Below are 18,880 nucleotides of genomic sequence, written 5' to 3' on the forward strand. Positions count from 1 at the left end.
AAACAGTTTGCTCCTGGGGGATGAACCCCGTGGCACAGAGCCGTGTGGGAGCAGTGCTTGAAGAGCTGCTGCCTGTGGGCAGCCCCCACAGGCTCAGTTTGGGAAGGACGGCATCCATGGGAGGGACCCTACGGGGAGCAGGGGCAGGGAGGGACCTTGAAGGGGCAGCGGAGATGAAGCATTAGGGACTGACCACAGACCCCATTGCCAGTTCCCCTGCACCTCTGGAGGGGGAGGGGGGAGAGAGAATAGACAATAAATTACATTATCTCCTTATTCTGAGTCTGTTTTGCCCATGACAGTAATTGCTGAGTGATTCCCTTGTCCTTATCTCAACCATGAGCCCTTTTTTATTTTCTCCCCCTTTTCTTTTGAGAAGGGGGACTGAGAGAGTGGTTGTAATAGAGCTTAGCTAGTCATCTGTGTGAAACCACCACGGGTGTTCAATATCTCATATCTTCCCAACTACAGCATTGTTTTCACTGATCTTAAAAAATGCGGTTGTGCTCTTCCAGTATATGCAGAGGGCTGCTGCCAAGTTCATTTCCCTTTCTCTTCACTCGCATGACACTCTTCATGCACCTTTTCCTGTTGGTCCATCCTCAAGAGCATCTCATACATGTATTCTCAAGTCCCTCCTCATCCTACATTTGCAAGGCATGGTCTAGTTCCTTCCTCTTGCTGGTCCAACGCACAGCCTCTGTCTCACTTGCCGCATTAGATGCCATGACGTTTTTGCTTTATCAAGCCCAGCAGGAGATTCCTGTAAATAAGTCTCCATGCTCTCTCCTTCAAATCCTTCCTTGTCTGTGTGCACATATTCTAGGTGCTATCCAGTTCAGACATCCCCTCCAGCCGTGTCTGTTTTTGATGACTTTGTGTCATGATGAGATGCTGGGAGTGAGCACAGGATTTATGAAGTTCAATAACAAACTGAAGGAGTTCTCTAATTTAGGATGAGTAAGCTGTTTTCAAAGGCACAGTAGGAGTGCCTCACATTCTGGGATTTGCATCTTCTGCTTGATCAAGGAGCAAACCTGACAATGCTTCATTTCCATATTTACACATGCAAGAAATCAGCATGTAGTATAAACTCAAGAGACTTTTGTACCATGGGTTATATTCAGTTTCCTATGACCTCCAGTTATGCAGGTATGAGCCCAGATCTTTGTTTGAAAAATATACATTTCAATGTAATTATCTGGCTGTAAAGCTGTACTGTAAAGCAGATCTCTGGAATGGACTTAGTTAGAAAATTACCCTTTTGTAAACAGTTAATGTTAACTTCAGTGACTAAAACGGAGAGGTGAACTGAGACATGGAGCATGATGTGAATGGGTCAGGGTAACAGCAGTAAAAATGAAGACCTTACTTGAACAGGTCATAGGAAGGATATTCTCCACTACTTTGTTCCCTCTAAGAGATAGTTTGCTGAAGGGAAATATTTGGTAAATCAGTGGATGAGCTCAGCAAGGAACAATCTCTTGTCACTGTTCCTAGCCCCAGTGACCCAGTTCTCAAGGATCACGTAGAGCCCAAAGTCCAGAGACATCCTTTCTGACACTTGACTGGAAGGTAGTTTATCCTTCTCCTCCAAGGCGATGCTCAAGAGGCTGCTACAAAAGAAAGTCTTACTAGTAGCAAAGTAATGAACATGACACCCTCAGCAAAGAGCCATGCTCTCCGGGAAATGACCCTCATCACCTCCTCCTCTGTGGTTTGGAGCGTGCTGCTGGCTTGAGCCAGCCACAGGGTCTGTGGGTGGCCACAGCATCGTCTTTTGGCATCCATCACCAGAGTATCTCCTGTGGGACCTCACAGCATCTGAAGTCTGTGAGGTTTCTTAGCTGTTTGGAAGGTGTCCCACATTTTAATTTCTCCAGGGAGATTTCCACTCATCTTAATACCCCGAGAGTAGTTCAGTGTTGTGCTTGTTGCACTAGATTAAATAATAAAAAAAAAAAAAAAAGCCAATTTAGATATGAAGAATAAATGATCAGCGTCTTTCAAAAGATCTCAGTACACTGGGTATTTGAGCTCTTTGATAATCTGCCTGTGGCTGTCACTGTGGCAGCTGCAGCTTGCTGAGTTCCTTTGAAAAACTGGTCCCCGTGTACTTCTCTCAATGTGGATTGCATTTGTTTAAAAATTTGGCTCCATTTCTGGGTGGTGAGTTCATGAACAGTGTAGGGGCCTAAAATTCATTACTTTTCAAATAGGTTTAACTGCTTTTGAAAATTTTACTCAAAGACTTGCTTTACAAATTTTGTGCACAGTTAAGGAGAAAGAAGTTTGTCTCTTTGCAACTATCATTTAGAGGCTTGATAAAGGTTGAGAGCTGACAAAATCATCTATTGAAAGTATCTGTGGAATCTCTCATTGTCCAGCAGAAAAACATTACAATGCAGGACCAGGCTTGGGAGACCTGCATTATTCTATTCACAACTCTGCCAACAGCCTGTTAAGTAACATCGTGCCAGTCACTTTTTGTCTGCATGTGCCTGAAGGTTACCCCCCGTGAAATATGGGTAATGATATTTACCTTGCTTTGGAGAGAGGTCTGGGAGCTTGAAATGAACACTACAGTGTCTATGCTCATTTAAAGGTCCAAATGTTTTGTCTGCTCAGGGAAGATAAAGCTAGACAGCATTCATTTTATGATGAAAAAAAGTTTAATAATTAACAAAACTTCTCATATGCAAATTATGACAAGACAAAAATATCTCTAGGAAACATATTCAACATGTCTAAGTTACGTATGGGGAAGTAGGCTAGGCAAGAGTGAATAGAGCCTGTGTCCTGCATGTTGGTAGCAGTCATGTAATCCAAAGCAGTCTATTAAGTCTGGCATAAACACTGAATGCTTTTGTAATCTAAACTAAGTTTCAGGCTTCACAGAACTTGTTTTTTGTTTGTTTGTTGGTGGTGGTTGTTTGTTTGTTTGTTAGTATTTCTGTATGTATTTTCAATTTCTCATTCTCTATGATCAAAAGAGGCTGTCCTAAAACCTGAAGCCTGGTTTTATTAAACCCCCAAAACTAGAAATCTTTTACCTTAGACTTTAAATGTGTCCTGGAATAAAATAGCTACCCTGAAATGACAAAGGTGAAGTGGATAGTCTCAGAGAACATGAAAGCCTCTTCCATCACATGTGAAAACACCTGGGACATGCTGCTCTGCCTACACTCATCTGAAAAGAACAGAAGAGTGACCCAAATCAAAGTCTGCTGGAAGATAACAAGTGGTTCCAGCAGTGTTTTCCCTTTCCTGTCTTTGTTCACCCCACAAAGTTCACCATGTAACAGTATGAAAAATGTCAGCACATAATAATTTAAACTGTGATGAATCATGACTTAGTGGCTCTACTAGTGGGTTTTTGGCAAATGAATCATATTGTTGTCCATCTGGAAGACTAAAGGCTCATGGTGAGAGCTGGAGCTGTTATGGCTCTCAGTTGTGGGTTTACAAATCCCAGAGATACACAGAATGGTTTGGGTTGGAAGGGACATTAAAGTTCATTTAATTCCAGCTTCCCTGCCCTGGACAGGGACACCTCCCAGCAGACCAGGTTGCCCAAAGCCCCATCCAGCCTGGCCTTGAGCACCTCCAGGGATGGGGCATCCACAGCTTCTCTGGGCAGCCTGTGCCAGTGCCTCATCACCCTTTGAGTAAAGAATTTCTTCCTTATAGCTAATCTAAATCTACCTTCTTTTAGTTTAGAGCCACTATCACTTTTCCTATCCCTATGCTTCCTGACAAGGAGTCCCTTCCCAGCTTCCCCAGTCTGCTTTAGACACTGGAAGGCCACTGTAGGGTCTGCCCTGAACCTTCTCTTCTCCAGGCTGAACAAACCCAACTCCCTCAGCCTGTCTTCCTAGGAGAGGAGCTCTAGTTCTTTAGTCATCCTCACGGAAGCACACATTTTTCTGTTGTGAAGCCCCTCTGACTGGACTCCCAACAAACCTGGGGGAACTCCTGGGAGAGGTGTCCCACCGCACACTGTGGACAGGCTGCTTTAGTAGCCCCATGGTGTCTCTCCATGCCTTCAACACGTGTTCTGTTGTACCAAACACTGTGCTGCTTCCAGCTGGGCTCTGCCCAACCTGGCAGCCTTGCACAGGGCTGGCCCCAACCCACTGAAGCACTTTCTCTAGTGCACATGGATCCGGCGCAGTAGCTCTGTGTCCTCTTTTATTTATTTATTTATTTTTTTAACATTGGCAACCTAAGGACTATTTTTAAAAGCAGATGAAAGGAATACCAGAAAATCTGGCTTGTTTTCCATTCCCTTGAGCTCTCAGCACAGCACTCTCTCGGGTGCTTGGTTTGAAAACATATAAGTAGCCCTACTTAAAGTTAAGGGTACACATAAGTCCTTTGTTGACTGAGAGTGAACAGCAGCAAAGCAGCTGAAAACACTGACCTGGGTCACAAGAATGAGGCAGAAAAACAGCTCCTGGAGTTTCCCTCTTATGATCCCATTCTGGGACATGGCTCCCAAGTGCCTGGATATTTTCCAGATCATGTTTTGAAATATTTCCCTTCTCAGCAAATCAATTATCACGCTTCTGTTGTCCAATGTCTGATTTGAATCACCATCTCCTTCACTTCCAAGTACTTCTAGCAGTTGATAAAACATTCTTTTTGCCTGCAAAAATGAGCAGTTGCAAGGGGAAATGTAAATTACAGCTTCATTTAATTTTGCAGGCTGGATTCCAAATTAGCTGTATTTTTCTGCAGTCCAGAAAGTCCTTGTATATAATCATAAATAGCCTATCTGTTATAAAGCCGTAAGGCATCAGTGTTGGTTCTGTCTTAATTAAGCTCTAAGAAAGAGCATTTTCAGACTTTTTGTAATCTGAGTCAGTCTCTCTCTGCTGCATCTAAACGTGTATTACCTGTAGATGCCATTATGATGGGTACCTCATAAGTAGCAATGATTGCCTTGAACAGTAAACTTTGTCCCTTGCTATTGTTACCTCCAAATTAAAACATAAACAAAAAATGTGCAGAGTTCAGGCTTCCTTGGTTAACTGCAGGTGCATGGTGTTAATATGCATTTGCCTGCTTTAACTATGTTGCTGATTTTATCTTAATTGGCTTTATTCGGTTCATTTACCCTGGGGGATGAATTTGGCTCCATATCATTACACTCTTTCATTGGAACAATTGAATACTGGAGTGCAAACAAAGTAAGCGTGCTCTCATTTAAGAGTGCCCAAGAGCTTTTCTGGTCACATTATTTGCAGTATAAAACAAACTTTTATTTTTAGTTTTATTTTTGGCGAGGCAGTGAACCTCATCTCACGAGGTACTAACATCTAAAGAGTTAACGGAGATTTTTTTCCCTCTTTTTTTCTCCTACCCAGGCAGTGATGAGATTGTCCAGTAGGTGGCTGGCATTCCCCGGCACTAGCCGGCGGCTCCCACGGAATGACTGCGATCATTTAAAGCAATCCTGCTCTCATCATGGGAAGCCGGGGAAGAATTGACGTCCGGAAGATCCTGCCTATAGGATCCGAGCCGTCAGAGGAGCCGTGCTTTTCCCTCACTTTAAATCCAGCCGAGGAGTGCAGGTGCTGAAAGCCAGGAGATATGGGGAATGCAGCATGACGGCAACTACCAAAAGTTCTTGCTGGCTGCAATTCCCTTGTTTCAGACTCCGTTCTGCTCGGCAGACCTGGAGCTGGGAAATTAACTAGCCTTGATTTTGAAAATGCCTCCCACTGACTGGGCTTTGAATGTGATAAATGGCCTTCCAGAGCTGGGGAGCAGCTAACAGCAAGACAAGACAATGAGAAAAAGACAAGTTCCAGGATTCAAACTCTGGTAAAAGATGTACTCCATTCAACTTATAGAAGCTGTACTGGTAAGCAATGTGCAGTGGCTTTTTTGTTTTATTTATTTTAAAAATGTTTCACAAAGTGAAATGACTTTTAAACTTTTCTGACTGTTTAAAGAGATCAAGCGGCAGCAAAATCAAAGGAAGAAATTTTATTCAAGGATTTTCAAAAAGTTGTCTTCTGAGAAAAGTAGGACAATGGCATCTGGAGAGTGCCTTCTGCTGGACCTGGAAACAGAAAACTTCATCCTCTACAACATTTCTGTCAACCAGAGTGCAAACCTCTCCATCCTCAGCGATGAGTGGTTCTACCCAGCCTTCCTCTATGCCATCCCCACCATTTACGGGATCATCATTTTGATAGGCCTTATCGGCAACATCACTTTGATTAAGATCTTCTGTACTGTGAAATCCATGAGAAATGTCCCTAATTTGTTCATCTCCAGCTTGGCTTTGGGAGACCTGCTGCTCTTAGTGACTTGCGTGCCTGTGGATGCCAGTAGGTACCTTGCTGATGAGTGGCTCTTTGGCAGAATTGGATGTAAACTTATCCCCTTCATACAGCTCACTTCTGTAGGGGTGTCAGTCTTCACTCTCACTGCTCTCTCAGCTGACAGGTAAGCCTGCTGCCATAGCTTTGAAAACTGCATATTTCCAGTTCTGTAAAATGCAAAATTATGGACATCTATTTTCAGGTCACAAATACATTGCTTGTATGTGGCATTTTTAACCTAACATTGGAAAAAGAAAGAATTCTCTTAAATTTCTGGTAGTTATGAGCACAAAACTTGAGGAAGAAACAAGCTGAATGCAGGTTACTTTTTCTGGGTTAAACTGTGCAGTTTAGCAACTAGTTAAACTTAGTTAAAAGAAAACCAAGAACAGATCAAGCCCAGGGAGGAAAAATAGCAATTCATGAAAGATGCTCTACTAAAAGACAGCATGTCCAGATTTGCAAAAAGATAATTGATCCATACTTCATGAAGTGTGAAGGCAGTGGAACAGCAATTTAAAGTGCAGTTAGAATCAATTTTTTCTAGTGGCTTGCTTCCTTAGGGCTACCACCATATGAGGCAACATTTCATGAAATATGTTCAAAGTACTCAAATAAAGATGCCTGAAGTCAGGCATCTCAGTTCGCTGTAGTCAGTACATTTCCCTTGATTAAGTGGTATGCCCCATAGCCAACCAAAATTGATCTGTGCTGCTGGTTTGGAAATTTTGTCTTCCAATAAAATTTGGTGAAAATAACGTAATAGCTATGCTACTTTAGACTTTATAAAAAAAAAAAAAAAGTTTTTCTACAGATGATAAGCTTCTAATGAGCCAGCTCTGTTTTGTATTTCTGTGAGGATTTGGAAAATTATCTCAGAGCATTCAGATTTAAAATCAAAAGACCTTGAAATCGAATGTTGTTTTGAAGAATGAAGCCTTCCTTTATGAAAAGATTTTAAGTATTTATTAGACTGTTGGCCTTCATAGAAACTCTTATGCACATCATAGAGGCCAGGATATCTTGTTTCTAATTTTGATGCTTCAGAAAGAGACCAAGGAATACATTGTCATCAATACACAGGAAATTTCAAAGAAATAATAAGATTTCATATGAGAAAAATCCTTATCATTTCTTCTGCTCAAAAGTAGGACCCAGAAACCATCTTTCTTGGTCACAAGGAAGTGGAAATAGCCTTGTTTTAGGTAGTGCCTTGCATGCCATGCTGTGTGTCTCTACTTTAAAATATCAGACTGTTTATGCTCAATTTTCAGGGTTGTTCACATACACATTTCAATATACCTTGTGGGATTTCAATAAAAGCAGATCACTCCACTGTGTTTCAGAAACAGAGAATGGTCAATATGTTTTGTATCACAGCAGTTCAACTCCTCTGCGATAGTTATGTATAAAAATAGCACTGCCTGCCCCAGTAGCAGATAACAAACATGCCTATGTACAGACAAAAGTCTTCAGACAATTTACTGTAAAAGCACTGGGAAAATGGGAAAACTGCACAAACTCTTTACTAAAGGATCACCTACACTTTCACCCTTGAGTTTCTTGTGACAGCTGGAACCCTGCTCTGGAGAAAATGTTAGGAAAATAAGTATTTCTCCAGGGAACTCATCTTTCCTAAGCTCTGGTCAAAGTTGTTTTTAAAAAGTGTCAGGAAAAGAAAAATGCATCATAAAGAAGATTATCTTAGAGAGATTTCTTGCTGTCTGATCATGTCACATAAAGTAAACAAGGCAAATGTTTTTACTGAGCAGCACATCAATAGTATTTTTTTGCCTGAAGTAAGTCAACAGAGCAGAAAACAGCAGCAGTACCTAGCCTGGGTTTTAGTGACTTTAAATTCCCAACTTTGGCATTGTCTGAATCCTCTTAACCATCATGCTGCACTGGTAATCAAATTTTGCAACACTTTTCCAAGCCACTTAGCTATTAGGGAGATGGGCACGCGTGTGCAAGACTTTATGTTCCCGTCTTCAAGGGACAATTTTGCTCTCTTTGAATGCATCTCTTGTTCAGTGTAGAAGGAGATAATAATAAAACATTTATGTTTATTAGATCTATGAATCTTAAATGCTGTGCACTGGACCACAAACAGGACTTATATGTTATGCTTACTAAAATTTTCATTTTGGTTTATTAGCAGCAGTGCTAGGATAATTTTCTTATGGAATAATATGGTAATATGGTCTACAGTTTGCCAACTCACAGATCATTGGTCTATCTATATTTTCTGAGAACTGTCACCCCAAACTCTAGTACACAGTATTAATCATGTCAGAATCATTAAGAAAATAAAATGTACAGGGAAAACTTCCAAGACATGCTTTGGCTGTGAGCAGCATGGTGATGCCTGCCCAAGTCCATGGATGGACCATCAGCCCAGCACTCTGAGGTGGACAAGGAAATGCGGACCCTGTAGCTTGGAGTGGTTCCATAGCAGGCTGATTCCAAGGTCAGATGTGGCCTTGCAGGAATTGTAAGCAGCAGCTCAGCCCTGCAGGGAGATGTCTGAGGGCATTGTGGTCAGAGCAGGGTAGCAGGAGGACTCAGGAGTCTGGTGGGTGACACTGCTCAGGCACAGCTCGTCTCCCTCAGCTTTTGCTATCTGAATGAAGGAGCCCCTCATAGCAAGCAAGGGACACCTGGCCAGCAAAGTGTCCCATAGTCCATGGAGAAAGGTACCTCCAGAGGTGATAGGATAAGCCACCGTGTCAGGACTCCCTCCCTCCTTGTGTACAGACAAAGTCTTGCTGTTTAACATGAAACCCACCTGAGATGCTCACATGAAACATGCAAATTTCCCTATTCTCATGAATCAAAGCCATGGGCCTTCACAGAGAAAAACCTCCAAACCCATCTGATGTGAATAACACTTCATAGCACTGATTCCAAGGAAAGGGAGGCTTGTCAGTGCACCACAGACTTTTGTCTATAAATCATTTTCTGGGAAAAAAGAAAAAAAAATGCTCAATTATAGTCAGCTTCTATTAACAAAAGCTAGTAGGAACAACTGTAGGCATTGCTGATGGTGTTGTGGTAATGCCTAGAGACCTGGTATCTCTGGGATCAGAAATCTGCTGTGCAAAGAAAAAGCAGTGTGATACAGCAGGGTTGTTCCTATAGAGGTGCCCAATGAAACACAGTATGAAAAGCAACGGGTGGATATGATGAGCAAATACACTGTGGCAGAGAGTGGTGAGGAAAGTCTGCTAGAAGTTACCACAATGCCACAAACCATCTCTGTTGCTTTACGTCCCCTTCTGAAGACCAGGGGCCCAGTTTTAATACGTTGTGCTCAGCCCACGCCATGGATGCAGGGGTGTACCTTCCTGAGGTACACTTTTATTCTCTCCATCTCCACTTCATCATGTGTTAGGCAGGGTTAATAACCTCGACTCTGTCATCTCCTGGTGACTGCAGATGCTGAGCTAAGTGCCAGCCTTCACCACAGAGCACTCAAAGCAGCTCAGTGGTTTGACCCGCCAAGACCCAGAGGTTATACGGAGGATTGGTTGCTCACTTGCAAACCTTTCTCAGAATAAAACAGAAGGACAAACTGCCAGCTTCATCTCTTCCTGCAGCGGGAGCCTCCCAGGCTGTGAGGTGCTCTGTGTGCACATGCACACGTGCCGGCCTGCACAGGTTTGGTTACATAGGACATAGCCATGGGGTTCCTGGGTGTTCAGCCTGGCTCTGTGTTCAACCATGAGATTGCATCAGGCTAAAGTTAAATTATTTGTGAGTGTGAGGTAAGGCGAAGTAGATTTAAAAATATAAGAAATGTATTTTCTTCCAGACCACTCTGATGGCTGCATGGTGTCCTCATCTGTCTGGCCACATTTGCAGGAGCAGTGGGAGCTGCCTGTGAGACTTTTCCTTTGAGCCTGGCAGATTTACAGAGCAGCCAGGACAGGGTTAAGGCCTGTGGTGTGCTTACAGGAGTGATAAGGCACCAGGGCTGAGTATACAAGAGCAAGGAAACAATCAGTCGATGTGTATGTATGCGTGTTTGTGTGTTTTAGAAGGGCTGCAGATGAGGCTGGCAGGGAAAGGACATCTGTCTGAGCTGCTCTTCTGCTCTGTCAGAACATCAGATTTCTTCAGCTACTCTTCAGCTCATCCCTGCAAAGAGGGAGCTTGAGTTTGCTTGTCTGCCCTCCTCTTGCAAGGGACTCAAGGTACAGAGGCAGCCTGCACGAGCGATCACACCTGGCCTGAGAGCCCAGGCAGAAAAGCAAAAGCTGGCTCAGCAAGTGACAGAAAATTAAGGAAAATCTTTGCACAGTAAGAGGAAAAGCAGCCCATTTAATTGCCCTTGTCATGGGAGATGTCTTTATTTAATTGACTGTTTCTCCCATGACTGACAGGGTTTAGACATTTGCATTTAAATTAGGCAAGCTGTCAGGCACTGATCATACTTGCCCACTGTTTTGCTGAGACTGTACAAAAATCAAAACGCCCTGGTGCTCATGCGGTGAAGCCTTCCTGAAGTAATGTTGCTTTTACAAGTACACAACAGAGCAACTGTAAAGCATAATTGGAGTTTGCAAGTGGAATCTTTACCTTAAGCACCTTGCATTATCCAGACTTTAGTGCTGGAAAACTGCAGGAATGCCTGACACCCTGAGCTGCTGCCAGCCAGTCATAGGAGGCAGTGACATTTATTGTAGAGAGACACATGGGGTGCCATTATGAATATGAGGTTAGGTGGCTTACCTTGGTGAGACCAGCTGCAGATGACAGGAATTGTAGTCACACGGGAGCTCTGAGACCTGAAATAAGGGGATTAACAATGGCAACCACTCTTGCAAATGTTGAACTCAGTGTTTGGATGCAGGCATGGATGCAGGGATACAGCAGTGCACCCAGCTGCCCTGGACCCCTTGGAGTGGGTCACAGCCACAACCTTCTGATGTTGCTCTGAACTCACACATAAGTTTGTTTATACAAGAAAGACCCATACAATCCTCTCTCTCCCCCACACCTCCTACCCCCCAATAAATAAATAAATATATAAAAATCAGTGGTGGAAGGAAAGAAACACCGAATTTCTAGAAGGATGTCTCTGAATACACTAAAAATATTTGTTTGTTGGACTTATCCCTTTTGTGCATTAGATGTCTCCTGCTCCCGCTACTAGTAATACATACAATAGCAGAGAAGCATGTCAGTTCATTTGTTTTATTTTACTATGCCAGATTATGTCTCCACAAGAGGATTAAGTGTGCCACCTTGAAGTAAAACTGATTTCCACAGAGTTGATTTACAGAATGATGCTTTTCTTTAATACATCATTTACAAAGTGTCAGGTCCACAATTATGAATTCATTCCAGGCAGTCTAGTTACAGCATTGATGAAATCCCCTCAGGTCACTAAGGCACTATCTGGGGGTAATTCACTTGTGCTGTAAGTTAGTGGGCAGCCTCAGGAAGGTTTTGAAAGGGTGGCTGAGAAAGCCGCTCTCCAAACTGCCAAGACAACCCCGAGTCTGGTCAATGAAAACTGGCAGAATGCTACCCTCACATGTTCATTCTGGATCCACCAACGTGTCTCAGTAAGAATATCGGTCTTTCCAAACCAGAGAAGAAGTCCTGAGGGGCTTCAAACGCCATCCCAAAGTCTTTCTTCCCACTGAAGCACTGGGCAGGCTGTACCAGGTCTGTGCTGCTGGCATGGTGGCCCTGCCGCTGCTCTTCCTGTGCTGATGGCAGAAGGTGCACTCAGGAGATATAGGTATCTCTTTCAGCCCCTGCTCCGAGTTTTAGATACTGTGTTGCTGCCCACTGTGTCAATACAATATAAACACTCTTAACACCCTTGGTTTTAGCTCTCATTTCCTAAGCTCCTGCGTCCGTCTGTACCAAGAGAAACAGATCAACAGCACAAACTTTCAGAGTATCTTGATTAGCTGGAGCAGATGGCTAAAACATGATAGATGCAGTAGTATAGCTGGGAGAATTAGAGCTCCCATTCATATCAGTGGGACCAGCGCACAAATCCGAGGCTAGAGTCATTGCTAATGTGTTGGAGACTGTCAATATTTAAGCAATCAAAAGGAAGAAAAGTTGGATTACCTGTTGTTTACATTTCAGTAAAACCTGAAAACCCCAATCAGTTGTCATGGTCTCGTGGTATGAGGTGCTGTGTGCACCGTTAGCAAGGAGAGCAATTGGCTGTGGAGAATTTGCCAGCCCCATCAGCTCAGGCATTCGTACGTGGCATTCAGATATGGGCAACAGCCTGGCCAAAAAGAGGAAAGTGGATTTCAGCTGAAAAAGCTGGCCTGCATGTGCAGTGAAAAACCCTATATCTGCTCTGCTGGCAGGCAGCCTCTGCAAGAACCTGTTTTCTTTTTATTTTGAGAATTGACTCAAGCGTTAGCCCTGCAGAGACCCCTCAGGTTGCCTCTCACCAATTCTGCACCCATGCACCCAGCTCACCCATGCCATGTGAGCAGCTAGGGACCATGGAGTCCTGCCCGAGCTCCAATCAGCAGGCTATTTGGTTTGCCCTCACACCATCTGATCAAGTAGAGAAGGGAATTTTAGTGTTCAGATACCAGCCTGTGTCCTGGACACAAACCAAAGTGATGCTTGAGCCCATTCCAGTGGTGAGGCACCAAAAGGCGTCCTAGCACCAGCCAATATGAGTGATGTAGAGAAAGGCAGAAAGCTGGATTCCCTTGCAGAAAACTGCCTTCCCGATCCCAGGCTATCATTTTGACCAGAGTGCAGAAAACTGCCAAGAATCAGAGGGAAAAACATTGCCAAAGCTCTGTCCACCCTGTCCTCACCTGCCCTCTGGTTACAGTCTCTGTGGCTCCTTGGGAAGGCAGGATGAAAAATACTACAATGGCACTCTAAGAGTCAAAACTATTTCTTCATACCTGCAGACAGCTCTGAAGTATGAGATTTAGTGATGGCTGGTCTAGTGGCCTGGGGGAACCAGAGCTGCAGATGCTGGGGCAGAACCAATGGCTCCGGCCATTCAGTTCAGCTGCTTTTCTTGCCCCCCCCACCACACACAGAGGCTGCTGCATATCTCATATCATTTGTATTAAAACAGATCATTTCAGTGACACTAGGCAACTTTAAAATATTCTAAGTAAAGGTGCCCTTTCCCTCTCATTGGTCTCCAATATTCTGCTACCCTTACTGCTTGGAAATTGCCGTATTTCAATCTAAATTTGTCTGACCTCTGACCATTCCATTTGTCTATGCCTTTCTCAGCAGGATGAAAATATCCCTTACCTCTGCTTATCTTTTCAATATGAAAATGCCTTCATAGAATCATAGAATCAGAATCATTAAGGTTGGAAGAGACCTTCAAGATTATCTTATCCAACCATCACCAATATCACCCACTAAACCTAAGTGCCATGTCCAACCTTTCCTTGAACACCCCAAGGAACGTGAGTTCCTTGAACACCCCCACTGACACTTCCTTAGGCAATCAAGGCTCCTTGGAAGGCATCATTCAGCTACACCGGCTTAATAACTGGTATTCTCTGATCCCATCTCCTCTTTGCAGGCTGTTCTGAACTCTTCCTGGTATTTAGTATTTTTCTTAAAAGCATATGGTACCACAGACAGATGATTCACCATGAACCTACAGTGCTGGAGGCACCACAGACACCATCACTTCCATGCTACTATTAATCGAATTAATAACAACAGTCAAGGATAGTGTTCAACTATTTTAGGCTATTTTTTAGACTATTTTTTAGACTATTAGCCCCAAAATGGAGCTAAAAGTTGATATGGAGGTAATGGCCTTTTGGGACACCTGTCTTTGATGAAGCCAAAGGACATACACATCATATAAGCATCATATAACATAGCTGACAGCTTCATACTATGGGACTAGCTCAGGTACTGATTGCACTAAAGCCATGACACCATAAGAATGGCATGGGACATGATTGCCAGGTGTATAAGAGACACTCCGAAGTCTTGGTCTCCTTTCCTTGAAAGCTCCCCCCCCCCCCCCTTTTTTTTTTTTTTTTGCCATAATCTGCTCGCTTGGGTCCTACATACACTGCACTCGTATGAGTTAAAATGGTTTCTGTTAGACTATGGGCATTTATCCCAATGACTCTGACATATTTTTTTGCAGTCTGCTCAGCCACTGTGCCATCTGCAGACTTTCCCAGCAGAAGCTTTACAGCTTGCCCAAGGCACCTGATAACCGCAGTAAATAGTACTGCAGCTAGAGCAGGTTCCCAGGACCCAGTCTAGAAATGGTTTCCACACACTGCTACAATTTTACCAGCATGCTTGGGGACCCTCTGGGGTTGCCATGGGGCTCGGGGTCCTCACCTGGCCCAGCTCCCCTTCTTGAGGCAGGGAATCTATTTTTAACCCTTGTTCCATGGGAGAGGGGCAGGGACCACTTGGGAATGGATGGAGAAGGGAGGAGCATGCGTGTCTGGGCACACTCTTGGGCATGTCTACATCTAACAAGGTCACCCATGACAGCATGCCCAAACAGGCTGCTAGCTTGTATGTCAGCAGGGCACACACCCTTCTTACATCACCTACAACCTTGTGACAACAGAGAAAAAAAAAAAAAAAAAGACTAACCTTGCCATGCATTAAACAACATGGACTAATATTAATTGTCATCTGTTGGTACTATTAGCCTCTCCATTATACCATCTACTACTGGCCTTTGGTATATATATATATAATTCTTGCACTTTTCACAGTCACAACTTCCACCTTTTTAAACTTCACAGTTTTGGAGCCAGTTCTCCAGTTCCTGGGAATTTCTCCAACGTTTCAAGATTTGTTAAAAAATAAAATAAAATAAAATAACACTAGTTATTCCCCAGCTGGTTCCTTTAATACTCTTAGGTGCAAATTATTCAGGCCTGCTGGTGTGAAAATATTTTGGGCTTGCAGATGTTGGCTCACATCCTCTTTAATACAGCTGGTGACTTTTCTGCTACATCTAGAGAACTGCACACAAGCTATGGACACCTCCTCTGCATTTGGGCTTAAATATATGGTGATTGCCTTTCACCTTGTTTCCATCATTGTTTATATCTTCACTGTTTATGTGTATGCCTGACATAATGATTTTTTTTGTTCCCGATGTATTTAAAAATGGACATTTGTCTGTCACACAGTGACCTTTGATATTTTGTTGGCTCCTCCAGCTTTCCTTATCAGACACCAACATTTTTAAACTCCAATATTTGCTGTCATTTACTTTTGCTTGTTTTCCCATCTGTTGCATATTGATTTTTTTTTAATTACTTCTTTGAGGTTCTAGCACAACTCTTCATTTTCTCTCACTCAGGTTAGCTTTTTGCCCTGCATGTTTTTTTCAGGGCAAGGTGTGGCAAAGGAGGAAGCTGGTGGTCAGCTACTAATGTGTCATTAGCATTTCTCACTTTACATTTGCATTCCCAGTCCATTGTACTGGCAGCTGCTTTTAACTTCAAGAAGCCTGCTTCTTTTAGGTTCCATATATATATATATAGTGTTTTGTCTTTTTTCCACAAATCAAAGATAAGGTGCCATGGCTGTGCACTGTAGTGTAAGTGCTACAGTGTAAGGGACTGTTAAGCTGTAGGTCAGTGATGAGCTCTTCTTTCTCTGTCAGAGCAAAGCACAATATTGATTTATTGCACATCACAGGCAGGACTTCTGGGGTTGAGAAACTGCCATTTTTAGAAACTCCAATGAATTTTTATTGCAGGCTCTGTAAGATATTCAGCAGTTACCTCATGTGTTTAGGTTAACCACTGTTGCTCCTTTTGTGCACTGAAGGTTGTGCTTTCCAGAGAAATCAGGCTGACTGTCTAGAGAGATGAAGGGTCTGCATCTGAGGCCCCAGCTTTAGTTTCCCTGTTAAAATTTTTATTCCATGCCCTCAGTCCTACACCATTGACACCATTTAACAAGGCGAAGTGCCGGGTCCTGCACCTGGGGCGCAATAACCCCAAGCAGAGCTACAGGCTGGGAGATGAGTGGTTGGAGAGCTGCCAGGCAGAGAAGGACCTGGGAGTGATGGTGGACAGTCGGCTGAATATGAGCCAGCAGTGTGCTCAGGTGGCCAAGAAGGCCAGCGGCATCCTGGCTTGTATCAGAAACAGTGTGACCAGCAGGGCTAGGGAGGTGATCGTCCCCCTGTACTCGGCTCTGGTGAGGCCGCACCTCGAGTACTGTGTTCAGTTTTGGGCCCCTCGCTACAAGAAGGACATCGAGGTGCTTGAGCGGGTCCAAAGAAGGGCAACAAAGCTGGTGAGGGGCCTGGAGAACAAGTCCTGTGAGGAGCGGCTGAAGGAGCTGGGCTTGTTCAGCCTGGAGAAGAGGAGGCTCAGGGGCGACCTTATGGCTCTGTACAGATACCTCAAAGGAGGCTGTAGAGAGGTGGGGGTTGGCCTGTTCTCCCACGTGCCTGGTGACAGGACAAGGGGGAATGGGCTAAAGTTACGCCAGGGGAGTTTTAGGTTAGATGTTAGGAAGAACTTCTTTACTGAAAGGGTTGTTAGGCACTGGAACGGGCTGCCCAGGGAGGTGGTGGAGTCACCATCCCTGGAAGTCTTTAAAAGACGTTTAGATGTAGAGCTTAGGGATATGGTTTAGTGGGGACTGTTAGTGTTAGGTCAGAGCTTGGACTCGATGATCTTGAGGTCTCTTCCAAACTAGAAATTCTGTGATTCTGTGACAACCCTGGAGACTTGTCCTGTTACAGCAAATCCTTAGATGGAAAGCATCACCAGCAGCCCTGGCATGAGCAAACCATGCTGGTAGTGCCTGATCCCCCACCATGCAGTGTGGGCACCAGCACATACCCTTTCCCATAGTGGGTGCTGAACACTCAGAGACCTGTGCAGCAGTTAGCTGGCACCAAGGAGCTTCTCCAGCTGGAGCATTGACTGCATTAGGGAGCTCACCAGATTTGAAATCAAAGGATGTATTTCAGTGCATAGGTCCCATGCCTCCCTCAGACAGGAAGCAAATGACAAGGCTGACACAACTGAAATCTTTGACTTGAGATCAGGGTTTCATTCACAGGCTTGAATGAAGGTCACCTGCAGAGAATAAACACTCCAGGTGCTAAGGGGTCTTTCTAATAAGAACAGCATTGCCCATAGGCCATCCACTATTTACTCCAGTGACCTTTACATCTGTTGCTTCCCATACGTATAGTTAATTTTCAAAATATCTTGTGTTCTGGATAGTCATGACTAGGAATAACACAGTCATTACTAAATAGTTACTGTGTAAGCCTTCTTCCCCCCACTGTGTAGCTCAGTGTCGACCCCAGTCACTCCCGGATTGAAATTCCCATTCATCCAGATTTCAGACCAATGTAGCAGTGTGCAGGTACATGGACTGAAATTAGAAAACATGCTTCAGAAATTTAGAACTACACCACTCCATTCATTGTATCCCATTTCTTTCTGTTTGAATGTTAATTAATGGAAAGAGAGAGAAAGTAGGCAGTACCTGCCAATGTATGTAAGACTAGCCCGTCAGAGATGTCTTTGAGCCCATGTGCAATTTACTAAAGATTTTAATAACAGATGTTCACCCAAGAGTCATGCATAATAACAATAATCTTATCTAAGTATGCAGAAAGCAGATAGACCCAAAATAGATTGTCGTAGGGTGCTGATGGCTTAGACAGTCTAACAATTTTGTGGATTTATTCAATTATTTATCTTAGGAGCTATAAATATTCATAACATTCATGCTGGAAACAATGAGAAAGTTTTGGACATCACATTTCTCATAAAGTTCTTCCAATATTTAGTAAGATTTTTTCATTGCTTTCAAATTCAGACTTCACACTCAACAAGGCTCCATGTGCTTCATTTATACAGTCTTTGCATAGCATCAACTTTTTCTCTGTTGCTTGAGGCTTTTTGCATAGTAATTGAGCCAGTCCTCCATATTATGTGGGCAAAAATGATAATGTGAAGGTAATTACAAATTTTTAATGAGAAGATTTTCATTCAGTCTATTCACAGGCCAAGGCCAGATCAAGGTGCACATGTTAAACTTAAAAATGGGACATTTTTTCTCCCTCTTTCAGTGACAGATTGGAGCAGAAGAAATATGTGGACATCCTGACTTAGAGGCAGCTCTTCCATCATTACAATAGGAAGTAGTTGCAATTTCAGAAGCTCATTTAATAGATCTGGGGAGAACTCAGTGTTTTCATGTCACGGCAATTTAAATGACCATTTTTGTAAGGCTTCAGTCCATTCTAACAAATCCCTGCTTTTTATTTAAGTTTTGGGTTCACATTCACTCAACATCTCAAAAAAAAGCTCAGTTTAAACAGATCAAAAAGTTTGTAAGTGGATTTCTACCTTCAGAGAAAAAACAGAAAGTGGGTCTGAAATATGGAAAACTTTTCTGCCAGCCTGATGCAGTCTAAGCAGTGTGGTTGGTAATGAAGCAAAGGCAGGCCAGGTTTTGCAAATTTCATTTGTTCTTGGCCACAGCGGTACTATTATTACAGCAGACACAAGTGATTTTGTCTGAAATTAAGATCTACCAACCTC

General features: G+C 43.4%; 1 protein-coding gene across 1 annotated transcript in view; it reads left to right on the top strand.

Moving 5' to 3' along the window:
• The first annotated feature begins 5,386 nt into the window (after positions 1-5,386).
• The window catches only part of GRPR (gastrin releasing peptide receptor), a 34,181-nt gene continuing 20,687 nt past the window's right edge, over positions 5,387-18,880 (top strand). Inside the window, exons 1-2 of the mRNA XM_068683635.1 lie at positions 5,387-5,869; positions 5,961-6,459. Of these exons, the coding sequence (XP_068539736.1) occupies positions 6,041-6,459 (419 nt within the window). The 5' untranslated portion in view covers positions 5,387-5,869; positions 5,961-6,040. The remainder of the gene's footprint in view (positions 5,870-5,960; positions 6,460-18,880) is intronic.

Source organism: Anas acuta, chromosome 1 (genome assembly GCF_963932015.1).
Source record: "Anas acuta chromosome 1, bAnaAcu1.1, whole genome shotgun sequence".
Lineage (NCBI taxonomy): Eukaryota > Metazoa > Chordata > Aves > Anseriformes > Anatidae > Anas > Anas acuta.